At 39.4% G+C, this 19,951-nt stretch overlaps 1 protein-coding gene across 2 annotated transcripts in view; it reads left to right on the top strand.

Annotated features, from left to right (window-relative positions):
• The first annotated feature begins 627 nt into the window (after positions 1 to 627).
• The window catches only part of APOO (apolipoprotein O), a 34,039-nt gene continuing 14,715 nt past the window's right edge, over positions 628 to 19,951 (top strand). For both annotated transcript variants that reach the window (XM_086468096.1, XM_086468158.1), the window contains exons 1-6: positions 628 to 669; positions 5,442 to 5,552; positions 7,903 to 8,022; positions 11,259 to 11,313; positions 12,379 to 12,474; positions 15,500 to 15,591. In XM_086468096.1, the coding sequence (XP_086324222.1) occupies positions 661 to 669; positions 5,442 to 5,552; positions 7,903 to 8,022; positions 11,259 to 11,313; positions 12,379 to 12,474; positions 15,500 to 15,591 (483 nt within the window). In that variant the 5' untranslated portion in view covers positions 628 to 660. The remainder of the gene's footprint in view (positions 670 to 5,441; positions 5,553 to 7,902; positions 8,023 to 11,258; positions 11,314 to 12,378; positions 12,475 to 15,499; positions 15,592 to 19,951) is intronic.

Raw genomic sequence — 19,951 nt, 5'->3', positions numbered from 1 at the left:
TTATCTTATCTGACAGGCAATTGGTACTCGTTTATTTCTGATAGCCTCCTGCCACTGTGCAACAAGTCTGACAGCATGGGCTGTGGACAGGACCCTTCCTCGCAGCAGACGTGAGCGGAAAAAAACTTGCTCCTGCCCAACTTGCCCAAGTGAGCTGGAAATCACAGAGTCACAGAACGGTTTGGGTTGGAAGGGACCTTAAAGACCATCTCGTTCCAACCCCCCTGCCGTGGGCAGGGACACCTCCCACCAGACCAGGCTGCTCAAAGCCCCATCCAGCCTGGCCTTGAACACTGCCAGGGAGGGGGCAGCCAGTTCCAACACAACCATTCCTGCAGGTGTAAAGTGCGCTTAGGCCACTGTGGCACGTCTTCGGCGGTTCCCCCCTTCTGTTTTTAGCTCCTCCGCCTTTTTTTTGCTCCCCTCCTCGCCCTCTTCGTCCTCCCGCCGCCGCCGCGGCGACGCTGGCGGCGGCGGGAGGATGGCCGGGACCTGGTTGCCAGGCTACGACGGCGGCGGTGGGCGGGGCCGCGCCGGCCGCGGGGTATGATTCGAGCAGGCTCCTGTCTGTCCCTTCCCCCCCCTTCCCTGGCGGGCCGGTCTTTTTGGCGTCACAGCGCAGCGACGCGGACGGTGCTTACCGCCCGCTCAAGCGCCGCCATGTTCAAGGTGAGGTAAAGCCGTTGCCCCCCCCCCGCTTCGTGCCTCTTTCTCGCTCGTCCCTCCGCAGGCCCGATCTGTTGACAGGGCTGCTCCGGCCCGGGGGTGGGGGGGGAAGCGAGCTGGGCGGCGGGTCCTCCCCTTCGGGCCTCGCCGCCGCCCCGGGGCCTTGCAGCGGGAGACACCGGTTCCCTGGTGTCGCCGAGCCGTCGCCCTGGAGCCGGCAGGGGGCGGCCCGGGAGCGCGGCGGGGCCCGGCGCTGAGGCGCCCCGCGGGCGGGTGCTGCTGCCTGGGAGGGTCCCCCGTGCCTCCCGCTCCCGTTTTAAAGCAGTTTTTTTGTTGCTCGGCTCATGAGACGAGGTAGCGGAGGCCCTGGCGTTGTTACCCAGCGAATGATCTTTTTTCACGTTCCAGCTAAAGCTGTTCCAAAACGTGTGGTCTCTGGTGGCAGCTGTGTACCCAGGGTCCTTTCTCTGCAGCTCTCACAAGCTGTTAGTTTTGATGTTGTTGCAGCTGCATCATCTCTGTTTCATATTTCAAAATGGCGTGCCCTATCCACGTTGAATAAAAAGATGCACACGAACGCCACGTTCGTTATTTAAAATTACTTCTTGGATGCAGCAGCATGGAGCTGTGAGCAAGTGTTACTGCAGAGTTTGGATTCGTGCAGCTGTGCCTGTCCTCGTCCCGAAAGTCTCCCTTTATTGCATGTCGGTTGTCGGCGAAATCCGTGAAAAGGAGTGAACATGCATGATCTGGGCTTAAGTCAGATAATTAAGCGAGTCCCCACCTGGAGTGCTGTGTCCAGCTCTGGAGCCCTCAATACAAGAAGGACACGGACCTGTTGGAGTGGGTCCAGAGGAGGGCCTTGAAGATGACCAGGGGGCTGGAGCACCTCCCCTGTGAGGACAGGCTGAGACAGTTGGGGTTGTTCAACCTGAAGAAGAGAAGGCTCCAGGGACACCTTGTGGCAGCCTTTCAATACTTAAAGGGGGTTTAGAAGAAAGATGGGGACAGACTTTTTAATAGGGCATGTAGTGATAGGACAGGGAGTAATGGTTTTAAACTAAAAGAGGGCAGATTCAGACTAGATACAAGGAAGGAATTTTTTAGTGAGGTTGATAAACACTGGCACAGGCTGCTCAGAGAGGTGGTAGAAGCCCCATCCCTGGAAACATTCAATGCCGGAATGAAGAGGGCTCTGAGCAACCTGATCCAGCTAAAGATGTCCCTGCTCACTGCAGGGGGGTTGGACTAGGTGGTCTTTAAGGGCACCTTCCAGCCCGAACTGTTCTATGATTGCCTTTTTTTTTGTCAAATGTAGATTGTATATCAATATATGCTGAGCAGCCTATGCTTACTGTGCTCTTGTCACAACTTCATGTGGGTTTTTTTTGTACTTTAATGTTGGGACAATTCCTGGAATCCTTATGTAAGGCTTTTATCTCAGAATTGTTGAGAATTCCGTAAGTGATACTGAATTGTCATTAAACAGGTTATGTGTCAACCTGTGGGTTTAGGTACTATGGATATTATTACTGTTATACAGCCCTTGAGGTTAGGCAGATTTCAATGCTTCAGGCTAACCTAATTTTTTGTCTCAAACAGCAAAAGGAGAAGGTGACTTCTTCTCCTTAGTACCTGTGCTTCAGGGAACAGGAGTGCTCAAGAGCTTGGGTTTTGGGGTTTGTCTTTTTTTTAAATTTATTTTTATTTCGGGTTGAGAGACTGAAGAATGGAAAAAAAATAGAAAAATGAAGCGGCTTTGTACATTAGGACAAATATCAGCCTTCACAAAAGTGTGATTAAGGATTTTTTTTTTCCTTTTGTTCTTCCTTTCCCCAGTTTTGACAGGGTAGCAGTAACAGTTAACAAGTGAACTGAGAAACCACAGACAAGAGGAAAAAAAGACAGAAGTTCTAGTTAATCTTTAGGTCTTGGTTCCCCCGTTTGTATTGAGAACCGATATGGGATTTATTCTTCCCAGAGGTGTTTTTTAGTTAAGATTTAAGAACTTTGAGGAAGAGAGTAAAGCAAGACAATACAAGATGAAATATGGTAGTCTTTTTCCCTCCAGCTTTCAGATAGGATTTGCTTATGAGTGATGTTGTGTCTACAGATAAATTTGAATTCTTTAGCTACAGAAAGGGATAAACTTAGTATCTTTTTTTACTTAAATGCAGAGCATTGCCTAGAGAAAAGAATGTCAGCTTGACTTCTTTGGTAGCAACGGAGTAGCTGTAAGACACGCAAACTGAAGGCACAGCTCCATCAAAATGATTTACTAAACCAATTGGTTTAATAATATGTGGATAATATGGAATTAAGAAATGAGATCCTAAAGTGAATTTTGGAAACAAAAAGTAGAATGGTTAATCTTTCTACTGAAAGCTGGTTTATGCTACTGAATAAACCTTTTAGTGTGTGCGTATATGCAGTACTTTAGTACCGGTTTCTGTATCCCGTATCTGTCCCATAAACTCAGCTGATGTAGAGGGCCATTGCAGCATAGCTTGAGTAGCGCATTTAAGGAGAGATTCAACCTGCACTTCTAGTGGTTAATTTCATTTTTTTTTAAAGCGTAAATACGAAACCTTTGGAAAATGTCTGCACTTCAGCATTTTCATAATACAACCAGTTGACATTTTCAGTCTGTAATCACTGATATCTGTGAAACCAAGGTGCTTCCATTCTTATGCTCAGCTGTTTGCATCTTTATATAAAAACCTCACATATTTAAAGCATTTGGATTTACTATTTCTGCTGGTGACATTTAGCACCACTTACATTGTTTGAAAATATTTTTCAGAATGAAAATGCATTTAGATTTTTGCCTTTTCAGTGACAGAACAGTTTTGCAATGAAAAAAGGAAAAGATTGAGGAAGTAGATTCTACAGCTGTTAATGGTTAGTGGTGTTCATGTTTTTATCTTGGCTAATGAAAGTATGTGAGAAGTCTTTGTTTAAGCAAACACTACTAAAGATTATTTGTGTCTTTCCTTGGCTGTGAAACAGCTGATTCGGTCATTGTGGTGTTTCATTATAGTGCTGTAATAATGAGTCCATAAATTCAAATAAGGAAAAACTTCCATTTATAGCAAGTTTTTCCATACCTTTTGATCCATTAGATCCCTTGCATCTTTCTGAAAAACAATCCTATGACCTAGTTCTTGTGTGCTGTTCCGCTACACGTAAATGAACATTTTCAGGAAATTTGACAACTCTACCGTCTAATTTTGACTTTGAGGAGTCTACTGGTTACATTTAGTAAATATTCCATCTGCAAAGCAGTGGAAGAATTTTAAGCTGCAAATGCTGCTCTGTACACAATAAACATGTAGCCTGGATAACTTTAAAGCTATTTTCTATCAGTTCCGCAATGGACAGAAACAGAGTTTCAGAGTAATTGTCCTGTGGCTAGGTCAGTTATCATCATCACAGCATGAAGGATGTATTGCTCTGACCAAGGCTTCAGTTTCACAAGCAGCTAGGTCAATGTAACATTCCTTTACTATTTCTGAAAAGGAAGAGGGCTTGCTGCCATCTCCTTTTTCATCCCCTCTTCCCTGGCCACACAGTTCCTCTGGTGCTTGTCAGGCTGTTTCATGGATGGGTTTGACTTACTAAGCCCGCACAAAGCTGTCCACTTCTTTTTCAGGATTAATCTTTTGCCAAATTGGCGAGGTGAATTGCCTCGTGGTGGAAGCGTCCGGCCACCAAAGCTAGGGCAAGGTGAGCAGCAGGACTTCTGGGAACCGATGCCGTGAGCAGAGCCAGACCTCTCCAATTCAGTGGCCACAGGCTGTTAGATCCACTCACGCTGTCTCCTGATACGACAAAACACAGGCTGTTGTGCCTCTGCACATGTTTATCTGAGCAGTAACGTGAATGTGAGACATTGAAAGGTTTTCCATTTGAACTGCTGTTTCTTGAGTTAAACGCTGCTGTTAGTAAGGATGTGCATTTGTTGGAAAACGCTTTCTGTGCAGTCTCAATTTGCTACACAGCTAAGATTTTTGTCTTCTGATCTTTAAGTTAAAGCAGTGTTTCCTGTTAAGAAATACAATTTAGTGTAAGTCCTGAATATAGGAAGAATTTTATCCACCTTGCTTGTGGTGGTTGTATTGTGTGACTGGACTGAATCTGAATTATTCAAAAACAGTCAAGTATCTGTCATGATGCACTGTAATTCATATTTATTACAGAAAAGTAGGAGATATTCTTAAAATTCTTAGAAAGCAGTGATTATGCTCTGATACTTGCAACTGTAGGTGTGTTGTGTTCTGGTTTGGTGGTGTTTGGTTTGTTTTTTTTCCCCTAAGTCTAGATGCAGACAAGAACTAGAAAGAATAAAATGCTGAACTTCTTGATACTAGGTACAGAAAAAAAATGGAGGTGTTACAGATTTCACAAAGTTGTTTAAAATAAAATTATATAATGTTAGTATCTATACTGAGAAAGTTAATGAAAATAATTTTTCAAGAGAGAGAAAACAGAAGATCTTTTTGTGAGGTGAAAACTGATAAGATTTATATCTACTGTCTCCTTTAGGCTTAGGCTTTTCCAGATACCACCTGAATAATTTAGGTGTTAACCATTTCCGTGCCTGAGAGCATTAGATTGCGTACCACCAACTCCCCTTTCTCCTAACGTCTAAGCATCTTAATATATCGCTTATTACCATGTATGGGGACATAAACACTATCTACATGGATGTGTTCAACTGTGTTGCCGTTTTGTTTGAACTTACAGATTTACATGTCTTCCTATAATGTCTGTAGGTAATTCGGCTGGGGGCCACCCCTGTTAGCCTGAGCTTGCTCTCTGTCCAGGTTTATGCTTCCTCTTCAGAGAAGGAGACTTCCAAAAAGGAGTTGCTGAAAATTGAGGAGGTGAGTATGGGTAGAGCCCTAGTGCTCTTCTGTCTCTATGGAAATAGCTATAGAATTCTGAAAGACATTATATTTTGATGTGTGAAAGCTTTTAGGGTACATCTCTTGACTTTTTGTATTCTTGCCTTTGAACTTGTTTCTCAATTTTCGGTAATAAGAGATGTCGTTACGGTTTTGCTTCTTTTACCCGAGGGTAGCATTTGGTGCCCTCTGCTTGATAATGTCAGGCTTACTTGTGTATAAGATCTTTTTCCAACATTAAAGCCTTCAGGTCTTCATCCAGAAATTACCATTTCATGTTTCTAGATTTACTTGTGGTCATATTTCAAATCCACAGGAATATTTTCTTTGCTTTTTGTCCAGATAACACCATGTATTTTTTATTACAAGTACTGTTGGCAGATTCTAATCAAGTTTCATTTGTGTTCTCCAGTAAAACAGCAAATCGAAAGTTTTTGTTTCTAGAAATACTCTCTTACAAGGGAAATTCTTGTCTGGCAGTGTTTTGAATCTAATAAGGTAGCCTACAGAATTTTATCAGTTTTCCTTTCTTTACAGGATTCAGACCTAGGCAAAGACAAACACAATAAGTAGTGATAACAAAAACCTGTTGCTTTGTTTCTCTAAGATGTTACAAATGTCTTGGTTATATCACGAATAGAACTTTAAAACACCCTGTCAAACTGTAGACTCGCCAGCATTGTTGCGTAGGCTTTCAACGGTCTCCAACATTAAAAAGAAAAAAAAAAAGATAAACCTGTAGTTCATAACTAAATACAGCTTTATATCGATGAGAGTTTGTAGTTTGAAAATTTGAAGTACTTCAACCCAAGCTGAAGTGTTGTTACGTGAGCAGTGAAACTAAATGAAACTTATTTTACTGTATACTTAAGTCTTTTGGATGTGTCTGCATGGGCAGTTCACTTACATAATACGAGAGGATCGATAGTTGAAGGAGTTTCCTGGCTTCACCCCAGTGAAGTAACCTTAGCATGGGCCGTCGCGTGCCCTACACCACCCCTGGCATGAGTCAGTAGTGAGGCAGCAGTTTGAAGTTACATGTGTGCTGGATAATTGGCTTGCCCATCAGCTTCAGCAGAGCAGAATGTGCATGGAGTTTTGGCTGCCTTTCTTACCATTCACAGAGTATGTTAGTCTGGATCTCTACTCTGTCAGCTGTCTAGTTTCATAAAATATATGGGAATTTCCATATCTCTGAGACTTCTGTCCTTGTGCCAGATGTGGCTGTTGGGTTGTGTAACTGGAATGAAAGTTAAACTGATGGTGACTGTGATTGCCAGAGATGACTGGATTTCCTAGGGAAATGAGACTTAAAATGCTTGTCTTTCAAAGTATTATGGGAAAACCAGCTGCACGAGTTACCAAATCATTTGACAAATTCTATGTCACTAGGTATTTTCTTATGGTTAGCTTTTTTATTATGATACAGTTGTTTTCCAACCTATCTTGAAAAGAGGAGTAGCTAGACGTACGTGTAAACATCAGTTTATAATAAACTACTAATTGTAGTGTGAATGTGGTATAAAATATAAGCTCTTTATACTAAACATCAGTGTAGTCTATAAACTGCTAAGAACTGTAACAGGTTTTGATTTGATCTCAACTTTGCTGTTCATCTTCAACAGTATAGACTTTTGTAATTTTTTTTTTTCATGGAATAAGATTTTAAATATGTTTAGGTAATCATAATAAATATGTTGTGATGCTAAATACGGTGTTCTAGTATTCACTGTGAGACACCTATGGCTTTTCAGGTGCATGGTACTGTTCCTATTTGCTCAGCCCCATAGTGCTGTTAATGCTGTTGGTTGCTGATGTAGTTAATGACTGCAACATTGAGTTGTCATACCATTTTCCTGCTCAGTAACAAACAGACAAATTGTATTGGTTGTTACCGTTGTTAGAAGCTACCTAGACTCTTTGATGATGGCTTTTGCAAATATAGAAGATGATCGATTATGATTGTAGAGTTCTACTACATTTAGTATGTTAACTGGGAACCAGGCATGCTGATTAAGACCAGAAACATTTTTCACAATTATGATTTGTGTTCTTATTAAACTAGCTTAATATTAATTTATAACCTGTGACTTGGCTCATAAAGCAGCTGTGGATGAATTGCATAGCAATTAGAAGTCATCTTCATCATAGTATGTAATTAAGCTTGGCTCGTAATGGTTGTCTCACAGCTGGGCCTGGATTTTTATTGTGCGTTGTTTATGTAGTAAGCACCATGTTAGCTGTTCTCTGGTTAGACTGTTCATGCCCTAAAGACCTTCTTACACAATTACGCCTTTGTTTTTAACCTCTTGTTTGCTAATATTCACAGCTGTCACTCTACTCCTCTCCAGCTCGTGAGACTAAATATGTGGAGAATCCACAAACCCAATTGGAAGAGGGGGTTTCGCGTTTACGGCATGTCATGGAGCCATATACAGCCTGGTGTCAGGTATCATTATTTTGTATCACATCTGGTAGTGGTTCAGTGATAAGGGTTGAGCTGGGATTTTTTTTTTTTTTAGTGACAGAATTAATAGATAGCTGCAAAGTAAAAGTTGATAGCTGCACAAGCATTTTTCCAAAATGCTGCATTACTTAACATTTTCCACAGTTCGAGTCATAATATTTACCCCCTCCTCACACAAAACCAGTTGTTTCTTTCTGCTGGCTTGCTGAAAAAAAACCCTGCTCTTTCACGTTTTGTATCCCTCTGAAAGAATTAACAATTCTAAGCTTTAGTTAATTTTCTTTTATCTGAAATAAACTTTAAGCTTAAAGATATCTAGGGATAACTGGATTTGGTACTGTCTTGTGACTGAGGAAGACAGGAGAGTGCTTAAATTTTCATTTTCCATGCTCAAGGAGAAGGCCTTACTTTATCAAGCAGTGTATTTTGGAGCAGCAATACTAAGTTTTCCTCCCTGCAACTGTGACAAAACACAACTTTGCAGAAAGTAAATCAGTAATTGCTGAACTGGAATGTTGAGGGAAGTAGCACAGCTCTCTGGAAGAGAGAAAATCCCAGGCTGCTAGTAGTGGCAAACCTAGCCCCCAGACCTTACCCCAAAACTTTCTTATATGTTTTATTAGATAGCATGTTTATACTAATTAAATACAAAAATAGTCTTTGGAGCATAGAGAGAAACCAAGATCTTTGTAATCAAGGCCTAAATTATTGATAATGGATTGCATAGTCATATGATGCCTTTCTTGCTCTTTCCTGACCCAGTAAATGTTGAGGCTTACTTTTGAAGCAAGAGCATCCTTGTCATCTGATGGCCTCCTGGCAACTTTGAGTGATTCTCTTGTTTTGTACTCTGGCTGTTGTGAATCCTCTTCTGAAGCTGGAAGCTGGCTTTCCAGTTCTCTGTAGCTGTTCAGATCAGGGTTTCTTTCTGCCCGGAAGGTCTGTGTGGTGGTACTCAGCTTTAACAGTACCGAAACGTTTTTTCAGAAACGCTTAGGGTTACTCAGTCTATCGATACATTTCTAAAGTGCCACCAGCAGGAGTACTGACTTCAGTTTTGATGGAGAAGGGGATTTTCCACAGTGCAGTTAGAGCTCTGACCCACTGAATGCGTGGGTTCTGTTTGGTTGGCCGCGATAACTGTAACCAGGGAATGAAATTTGAGACGAGGTTAGTTGCCCAGTTGGACTGACTGCAGGTAAGCCTTGAACAGTGCTTTGTGTCTCACTGGCCTGTTGTCTTCCGATTTGCTTTATTTTTTTGTCTGCGTGGTGATCATTTACATAAGATGTGCTCTTCTGCTCCCACACAACAAGCCATTTCCTGGCAGTGGTTTACTGACTCATTTCATGAAGTGGGCATGTAAACTTTATGGGTTTGGGGTCATCTTGCTTGCTTAGCTGTAGTCAGAGGATAGCTTTGCTTCCCTCCCCCTGCACTCCTCTATGTTAAAGAAAATAACATTTTAGGTGTCTCTCAATTGTCTTTAAAATTAAAAAAATAACCCAGGATAATGAGAATAAAGTTGGTTCTGTTTGTATATCCATTCTTCAAAATTGCTTGCTTAACTGTAGCAGAAAGGTGGTTCAAAACACAGATGTAGAAATGAGCTGGTTATGTGTGAGTGGTGACAGAAGATCACACTGTTGTCCCACAAGTGGGATCCAGTACCCAGTGTGCAAAACGCCAGTACACACACAGAGTCCAGGTATTTTATTTCCTTGATGCGCGTCAATGAGTGTCTGTCCCAAGACAGCACACCTGGCCTCAGAGTTTCCCACAACTGTACACTTAACTACTACCTACTCATCATTATTCTTTTCGATGATTCGTTCTTCTTCCTCGCTTCTGATGCAAATTAGCGTGCAGTCTCTGTCGTCAATGAGCTGGTGGTCGTGATCTCCTCTTGCCAGAGTTACCTTTGGCCTACTTCGTCTCTAATCTTGGCAGTCCCAAGCAGTTCTTCACGGTTTGCTGGTCAAACCACAATCCATCACCCTCTCTGAGAGCCACATTGTCTAGTAGTTAGTTCCTCAATCTAGTCTTAAATCATGTCTAGTTACTGTTTCACCAAAATTGGATCAGGACCATCCAAAGGACTCTTAGCAGCTTCCCAGTTGCTTCAATCACATTTTACGTTTCATTAGTATCAATGATAACAAGATTTAGTCTCTGGAGTCTTTAGAGCGTGTTCTTTTTTTCATTCGCCTTTAATAAGACCAGCATCCATTTAGAGTTATGTCGTGTGTCACGTGCTATCACTCTTTTTCATGACAAGTTTGGGTTTTTTGTAAGTCACTCTTGCCAGTGAGGAAATGAAAGTTCTAAAGATATTATCCACATGCAGTATCCTAAACAAATGCTTTCACTTCTGCATAGGGTCTGCTCAAGTGGTATTGCAAGACCGTTCTCTGCTTCAGCTTTGGGCATACATGTTTAAGGATTTGTTCCCTAACTGATAGACAGCCTTCACTGTCTCTCTGAAGGATTATTAGTGTAATAACAATTAGCAGCGTTGCTCTTACTGAGATTTTTTTCTACTTTGATAAAAGTCAGTGTGAATTCTTTTACTTCCTGCATATTTTCAGGAGAGAAAAATCTAGAACTAGTTTGTGAGGTCGATGCAGTGCTCTTTTGATTTACTTTGGATGTTATAGGGACATCTCCTTTTCCAAATCACTTTAAAAATGCTGCTTTGTTAGCCTAAGATAGTCTCTTGGAAAGTAGAATTTATCACCTTGCAGAACGAGGTATGTACCCCTGTGAACTGCAAGGAAGGGGTTTATTACAGTGTTGTACTTCCTGTCTTTGCATCAACTCAAGTATTTTTGCAGTACCTGCATGCACTGAGAAACCTGAGATAATCCTGAGTTTCAGCTGTGCCTGATCAGGAGCTCCATGAAATATTGAAGTTGGCCTGTGTTTCAAGGTATTATATTTCATCCATGTCCAAAGAGTACTCTGAGAAAAAGCTGTGCGTTATGCCAAACGTAGTGTTCGGCAAGTATAGCCCTCTAAGTGAAGGGTGGAAGTGGGAATAAAAAGAAGTTATTTTAGGGACCCAACACTTTTTTTTTTTCCCCCTTCTTTTTTTTTCTTTTTCCTGTGGGTTGTTTTTTTTGGTTTTTTTTTTTTGCCTTGTCAGATCAGTTCCAATCTGTAGTTAATATTTTACTTACTTGGTATCTATTTACTGTTGTGTTCTTTTTTTTTTTTAGGATCTTTATGCCAAAGCTATGCCCAAATTAGAAAAAGCTGTTGAGCATGGTAGAGGTAAATCAGTTTAGTTTTCTTAACTAGCAATTTAAAATGCAGGACTGTACTGTATCCTCTGTTAAAAGGGGATTCCATTAAGCACCATTATATATATAATTTCTACTGCATTTAAGTTTACTTTATTTGCACTGTATATCTGTTTAAATTTCCTTTGTAGGCCATTATGACACTGCATTTCTAAACAATTAAAATGAGACCTGCGTCTGTGTTGACCAGTGTTACTAAAAATGACAATTATGCAGGAAAAGAAGGAAAAAAAAAAAAAAACAAACCAAGCCTCACAATTTATTCCCAGCTGGTAGTATTTGCTTGACCCAGCCTAGTAACTGAAACTTCCTGCAATGTTTATTACTTGTCACAAGTGTTAGGTCTTTTGTTTGTAATGTTTAGCCTTTCCATTCTGGTTACTTCCTTGGATCTCCTAAGAATTTTGAATTAGTCCAAAATAATTTGTATTTATTTTGGGGTTTGGAGTCATGCTTTTGTACTTAGGTTTAATCAAGACTAAGCATGGATGCTATCTAGAGCTCATTTCAGATACTGTACCCCTTTTTCCTGAAACTCAACAGTCCCAGTCTTTGAACTCCTTGTATGGAAGATTTTTCATAATTTTCCATTCTGCCATCAGACTCCCATCTTGGAGTGAGCTTTGTTTATGCTGTGTCTTTCCTTTGTTCTGTGATTTGTTTTTCGTACGGTGTTTTACTGAAACTAATTCTTGTTAACATGTAAATGGAAGAATCCATTTTGCAAAGGTTTTTTATCACTAATTTGAAAAAGATATAATCGAGATGCAAAAGAGCAAAACAAAACAGATGGCCCAGGAGCAAAGGCAAAAGCTTCTATGAAAATTGGTAAATACAATACGATGTTCAGTTTCATTCATGTGTCACTAGAGAAGATCTAAAAGGCTTTGAATTTTATGCCAGCAAGTCTAAAATATGCATGATAGTTAAATGTGTTTTGATAACTCTTTATGTTTTGTAACAATGTATTGATGATTCCTTACCACAAAAACACTTTCACATTACATTAACGCACTTTGTTCTGACTTCTTTTCAGAGGGCTGTGAATTTCTCCAAAACCCCCCTGCTGGATTTTATCCAAGGCTCGGTGTGATAGGTTTTGCTGGAATTGTTGGATTGTTCCTTGCTAGAGGTAAGTGGGAACCTTTTGAACTGGTTGTGTTATGGTTTGGGGTAAATAATTTATTTGTGTTTTTTTGGATACTCATTTTTAATTGACACGCATGAGATCTGACTTAACTGTACAGGCATGTTTCTACAACGTTCCTCCAATTTTAAAGAAACTTCATGTAAAAGGTGTGTAATAGCCATCAATTATTGGTTATGAATACTGTCTTCATTACTGGAATCTAGTCTTTGATCTTTTCTAGTTCTGGTTTATTATAGCAAAAGTAGGAAAGGATTAATTTTTTTTTTAGACTAAAAATCTTTTTGATTACTCAAGTTCTTGATCACATATGTCGCTGTAGAAAACTACAGAGGAATAAATTATGGTAAAATACAGAGGTTCCTGAACTATAGTACATGTACAATTGGGTGTATATTCGAGTTCCTTCAAAGTATTGTGTGTCCAGGCACAGAGCTGCTGCAGATGATGGTATTCAGCAAAAGTGAAGTCTGAGTGTAACATAAATACATGCATGTTTTGTGCTGTGGAAAAGGGATACAGTTAATTTTATCATACTAGTTGAAGGAACTGATATGCTTTCATAGAAGTCAATGTTATTTTAAGAAATGTTATTTGTGAAAAAGTATTTTCTGTTTGTATTGAGATATTCTTAATGCAGTGGAACTAGGTAACGCAAGAAGAAAACTTGTAGGTAACAGAACTGTAAAGTTCTAGAACTCAAATACTAGTGAGGACTTGCTTGGGATAAATATACACCTTTGTGGGGCCTGTACGTGTTGAACAAACTGGAAGTGTGTGTTTGGCTATGTAGAAATAGAAAGTATTCTGTGAATATACGCACTCCTCAAAATACTTAATTTTCCAATGAAGATGCTGAAAACAGGACTTTTTTTTTTTCTAGCATTTTTTTTAGTAAAAATCAAGGTCTCCAACTTTACACATTTGAAGTTCTTTCTCTTCAAATTCCTGCTTCTTGAGTTACATGATTATAAATGAGATTGGCTTCCAGCCTTTACAACTGTAACAAAATGTGGGCGGGGCCAAGTGCAGTCTTGGGGCTGGATCTGAAAGATTAGGGGGTTCCAAGTTTAATGAAAATAAAAACTCCTCATAATACAAATGTAAGATTTGTGAATCTTTTAGGACGGGAGACATAATTTTAAAACTTTTTGTCTAGTTATAGTTTACGATAATGACTGTTATTTCCAGAAAGTATTCAAACTGTAGAAGGAAGTGCCCCTTAATTTTGGTGCTACAGAAAGTCAGAACCAAATGTCCTCTTTTTGTTTTTGTGTGTTTGTTTGTTTGGTTTTTTTTTCCCCTTGTCCACCCTTGGTTTCACTGGAAAAATTGCCCTCTTGGAAGGTACAGATAAAATCTTCCAGGTCTAACCATAGTACTTGAAGATACAGCTGCCCACTAAGTCAAAAGTACAGTGTTCAGAGTTTAATCATGTGAATATTGTGCAGTCATCAGCTTGGTTTAAAGTGAAGGTATTTATTGAGTAGTACTGGAATGGATACAGGCGTATTCCTAGACTTCCCTCTGGGTATCTCCAGCAGGTAGCAGCCTGATGGGAGGCATTAATATCTTCGACTATTACATGTATTCCTAAAGTGATATTGTAGGCACACTGATAAGCTATCACTAAGGAATATTTCCCCGTTCCCAGAAATTGCAACAAAAGTGTAATTTTTCTGGTTGTAAAGATGCAGTGAAGCTTGCCTTTTTTGTGCTTTCTTGTAGTTAATTGGTGCCAGGTTCCCTCTGCACAAAACTGGCAACATCACTTTGTGAATGTCTCTTGTTTACTGCCAAATTTCTCATCTCATCATGAGCATATGCTAGTGGAAACACTAGACACTTCTAATACTCATTTCCTCTTCAAAATTCATTATTCCTTTATTAGATGCACGTGTGGCTTTGCGCGTAGAACAGGCTGTTCTGTGAGGAGTGCAGAGGCTGTGACACTAGACACTAGAACAGGCTGCCCAGAGAAGCTGTGGCTGCCCCCTCCCTGGCAGTGTCCAAGGCCAGGCTGGATGGGGCTTTGAGCAGCCTGGTCTGGTGGAAGCTGTCCCTGCCCATGGCAGGGGGGTTGGAACTAGGTGATATTTAAGGTCGCTTCCAACCCAAACCTTTCTGTGATTCTAAGATTCTATGAACAAAACTACTGCGTCCCAGCTCCTATGTCTGTTCCATGATGTTTTTTCCCCTGTAGGGCTTGCTTTTCTCCTCTACCTGCTCCTGTTTATGTTCCTTTCTGACTGGATAAACTGCAGTGTGCCCTGTAACTGATTCATGTTGTCACTGGCCAGCCAGGCTACACAACCCGTGGCCAGCTGTGATGAAAAAAACTGCATGAAAAGTTCATCTTCTTAAAATATTTTAGACTTGTATAATTGAACAGAGAGTTCAAACTGATTGATTATAGTGTTCAGAATTTAGTTGGGGACTGAGCAATAGGCATGTAGCATAATTGTAAGTACTGCAGTTTAAAAGTACTTTCAAATGCTTTGCAAATTGCTGTAGTGAATCAGAAAAAATTATTCCTAAGAGCAGTTGTGGGAGAATCAATATTTGTGAGTCAAGGTAACTTAGAAAGTTTGTGTTGGAATGTCTCTAGTTCTGCTTGAGGAATCAAAAGAATGTTTTTCTAACCTTTCTTTGCCTGCGTTTTTCCTGTTAGTTTAGAAAAGTGTCGGTTGATATAATTCTCTTAAATAGCTCTTAACTGTGGATTTTACTTCATTATTCAGTACTGAAATAAATTATGTATTACTATAGCAAACACGGTTGTAAGGTAGTCTTCACTATGGGCAGATGTTAACAAAAATATTCTCTAAAAAATCTTAAAGGAATAATTACTGATCAGAGTAATCATGTTTAAGCCAGCAGGACTGGATAGAAAATAGATATTTAATAAAAGTGTTTTGATTATGAATAAAAGGTTAGGGGCATTCAGCTGTCTTGGTTAACATATACTCTAACCATGTTTTGGGTTGTTTTTGTTTTTATTATGAAACAGGCTCAAAAATAAAGAAGTTAGTGTATCCCGCAGGTCTTATGGGTATTGGTGCCTCCATGTATTATCCTCAGCAAGCGGTTGCTGTTGCAAAGGTCAGTGATGATACCTTTCTTTGATGAAGTCTCTTTTACTTTGATTATTGCCTCCTACCTTCAAATTAACTGGTAATCTGTTCCTAAAGGTCCTGTCTGTGTGCTTGGCACTTAACAGTGTGGTAGTTACTTTGTCAAAGAACACACAGTCTAGGCTGAAAGACAGTCAGTCATTCTGTTTCTTTTAGTGCCTTTTTTTTTTCCCCCCAACATCTGCAGTAGTGCCTTCAGTTTGAGGAACAAAACTTCCTTTCTGAATCTCTAATCTCAAGTAATTATAAATTAATGTAAATATGTTTAGTAAGTACAGTTTGCATGTTTAATTACAACACTAAGGAAGCCTGAAATATCTTGAGAGTAAATGAAAACAGGATTTGAAAGAAAGAAAGGGAAGAAAAAAAAAAAGGGAGATCGTATAGAGAAATCATAGGAACAACATTTTGAGATAAACATTGTTACTGAAGTTCTGTTGGGTAGAGTTTTAAGAAAGATAGCATTCACATTCTGGAATGGAGTAAGAACTGCTGCTTACTGGATGCCTTTCATGTTTATGTATTTGTTGTTTCAGGCGCATAAGAAACATGTTAACTTACAGTTGCTTAAGTAGGTTTCCTGTGGAAGAAAACTGAAGAGACCAGACAATTGCTTACAGCCCCAGCTGATGTCAGTTCCTGTGCCTTGCTGTCCACACTTAATTGTGCTGGCAGATTCCTCAGTTCTCCACTACATTCTTTTTCAAGTCCAGCTTTTGACTACTCACAGTGCACACATTTTAGTGTGTCAGAAATTCTTTGTGTTTCAGATGTTGGTAAATTGGCTATCCAGTTATTGGTGACTTGTGAGTTGTACTGAGATGTCTGGATGAAAATATGATATTCTCAAGAACGTACAGTGTTCTTTGAAAACTGAAAGGTTATTGATTGGGGAGAGTCAAATATGCTGTGGTTGAGTTCTGCCAGTGTGATGATAGCCTGATCTTCGATGGAATCTTTTTTTTAGTGCTTCCAGATTCAGATGCTGTAAATATAGGTAGTTCTGTTGACTTATTCTCAGGGAGTGAAAATTATGCAAGCGGCATTAAAACCATCAAAATTTAAGAAGCTTAGAGACATTTCTGTGGAAACTGTGTATTAAAATTCTGGTTGCCTTCTGAACAGTGAAGGGGGAAGTGATTGAACAGTGTTCAAACTGCTGTTACTGTTTTTAAAGAAGCTCAGTTCAGTCTTAACTGTGGATTTGCTACTAACAGCTTCACAATACCTTGTTTATTTTACAAAAACTTTGAAGTGCAGGATTGCCCTTTGATTAATTCACAGTTCTTAGTCTGACTGTAACGAAAAATCTGATATGAGACCATGAGCCTGAAACTTGGTTGGAATAGGTTTAGCTTTGTTGACTTGGTCAGGACGCTAAATGTATGTGTTTGGAAACTTCTGTAGAGACAGTGATACCCTAGATACAGTTTTGGTTCCTCTCTCTCGTGCTTTTCTTAAAGAAGCAAAGTTTTAAGCATGTCAGATCTTACTATCCATAATTTTTATGCTTCAATCTGCCATTGGAAGCAGTTTCCTCTCTAGTAATTATTTTGAAATGTTTCGTAGACCTTGCAAAAATTTTCTGTAAGCCTAGAAAGGGATGCCTGCAGTACAAAGCTCACTTGCCAAGTTAATAGAACAGTATACAAAACATTCTGGAACATAATTTTTAATTTTTAAATTTTTTACATTACGTTCTTTTTTTCTTTCACATTTGAGTACTTCATTACTGGTTTTTCATTTACAGTGATGTAGTTCCCTTCATTTTGTAAACTTTCAGATTTGACCATACTTCAAAAGACTAAAAAAGGTTTTGGTGGTTTTGGTTTTTTTCCTTCCCACCTTTATTAAAGAATTTCCATTGAAGAGCTGGGAATAAACAGAGCAAAATATATTTGCAGCTGAGGTGCTACACTTGTTGCATCTGTCTGGAAGAAAACTTTTTTCTTTAATTAAAATGTATGAGTTGATACATGAAGTTACAGCAACAGAATTCATCATTGGTAGTAGGTAGTTTTCTGACACTATTCATCCAACTGGAGATGGAAGAAATGCATAGACTAATATTTTTTTTCCCTGCTTTAGTAATCATTCTAATAAATCACAAATTTTTAAGGGATTTATTTCCTCACTGCTACTATGACATTAATTTGTATAAGCTTGAACAAATGGTCAGGCTGTATATGTGCTGAAGGAACTGAATTTAATACCAGAGTTTACTTTGTCCTAGGGGAACTTTAAACTAGTGTTTTGGAACCGTATTGCTTTCCAGCTAATCATAATACATTCAAAATATTTTGTACTTACTGTAGCTTATCTTCCATCTGGAAAAAACTTTCATTATGAAGTTACTTAAATCAATCTCTTTATCATTAGAATTAATTTTCGTTCCTTGTTAGTAAAACTCAAATTTCCTGAAGCAGTGTGTTGTGCTGCTTCTTGAAAGAAAGAAGAGCTTCCTAATAAATAAGTTTATTTCTTTGACTATAAGCTAAATTATTTCTGTGTCTTTTGACCCCATACCTTGTCCCTTGCCCATTTCAGTCCATAAGTCATGAACAGTTGTACTGGCACAACTGGGAGCGTGACATGATAACAGGAACTGTAGGGTGAAAAGAAGGAGTTGGGGTCACTTGATCCATGTTTACTTCAGAATGAAATGCTTATGAAATTGTGCTATTACTACTTTGTAAACAATGTAAATGTAGAAAAGCCAACAGATTCTCAGTTTAGTTTCTTAGCATGCAATGTAGATAAAGAATTGCTAACCATAATTCTGCTCATAATTTTGACATACAACATATGGTATAGTCAATATTACAGGCTTATGGTCCTGTGTGGAATCAAAATATCGGAGCCTGTTTACATGCACATTAGGCCTTAGAGACTGTTGATGCTACCTCGGTAATGCCTAGTACAGGTGTTTATGGCCTAAGGTCACTTTCAAACTATTTGAGTCCCTGTTGAGAACCACTCAACCTGACTTTTGAACTTGTTTGTTCAAACTTTAGCATACAAACTTACTTGCAGTGTTGCCTTGAACAGAGATGGTATTTCAGCATGTTGTAATTTAATACAAACAAGCTGGAAATTGTTATCTTCCAGAAATTAAGGATTCCAGATGACTGAATGGGAAAACTTGTCCCTCTTTGAAAGGAACTCTTTGTATGAATGTTTGAATGAGTACTTTGAAGAACTGAATGAACTGTTTGTATTATTACTGTTCTTTTGACTCTGCCTGGATGGAACTGCCACTCCCAAGACTAGTGGTGGGAACTGCAGTACCCACCTGCTTCCTCTTCAACTGCTCCGTGAGAAAGAGAGGTATAAAACACGAGCCTAACACATGACTGTAGTGTTGTATTCATGAGAGGATGCATTGGGTGGTTACAAAAATTTCTTGGCCATGTTCCTGTTGACCCTGTAATTTACAGCTTACAGTCTATCTAGAACTGTATTTTTCAACCCATGCGAACTGTGAATGGGTGTGTGAGTCCCAGCTCTTGGGAGGTGTGTACAGTGTTGAAACATAGTTTAGTCTGCCACAGTCAACCAATCTGGCTCGCTGTGCCTTGTGAGGTAGCTACTTTACTCCAGCAGCGTGAATGACCAATTTCTCATTTAGTGCAATTCATAATTCACTTGATCATATGACTCCTATAATAAGAATATTTTAAAGTATGTACTGTTAGGTATTTAGAGTGGTTTTAAGTAATTTAATAGAGTATTTTTAAGCAGGAACAAGAAATGGCTTATGGATAGTTGTTTCCCACTTTATGTTGATAGCCATGTGCTCAATAATATTGCAGACAAAAAAATTCTCTGTTTATTTTTCAGTCCTGGTAGGTTTATGCTGCTTGCATAATTGATCACACTATCTTCCCAGATGAGCCGTAGGCTCCTTTGACTTTCAAAACTAGTTAGTTGAAGTACTTGAGAATGGACACTCCTGGTACTGAAAAAGAAGATAACTGTCTCTACCTGTAATGTTTGAATTGAGGGATTTTGGAAATATAACACATTCATCCCTGGAACAGTTAATGTGTTGGGTTTTTTTTTTCTGGTGACCTTTATCATCTTCAAATACAGAGAAAACTCAGTGCATCATACTGACTTGTTTTAAACCAAAGTACAACTGTAATTGTCAAATGTGGTGACAAATATGCTAGCTCTTTGTGTTTAAAACAGCCTGAATCTTAGATTTAGTTGTGACTGAAATGTAGTTGCTGATTTGGGTTTGTTTTCTTTTAATTCTAATTATTAAGTAGCCTCTTCTGTAAGGTAGTAACATGACCTCTGCCCAGAAGCAGATCCCTTACCACTGT

Source organism: Leptosomus discolor, chromosome 1 (assembly GCF_034619465.1).
Source record: "Leptosomus discolor isolate bLepDis1 chromosome 1, bLepDis1.hap2, whole genome shotgun sequence".
Classification (NCBI taxonomy): domain Eukaryota; kingdom Metazoa; phylum Chordata; class Aves; order Leptosomiformes; family Leptosomidae; genus Leptosomus; species Leptosomus discolor.
This window is presented reverse-complemented; position numbering and strand designations above follow the sequence as displayed.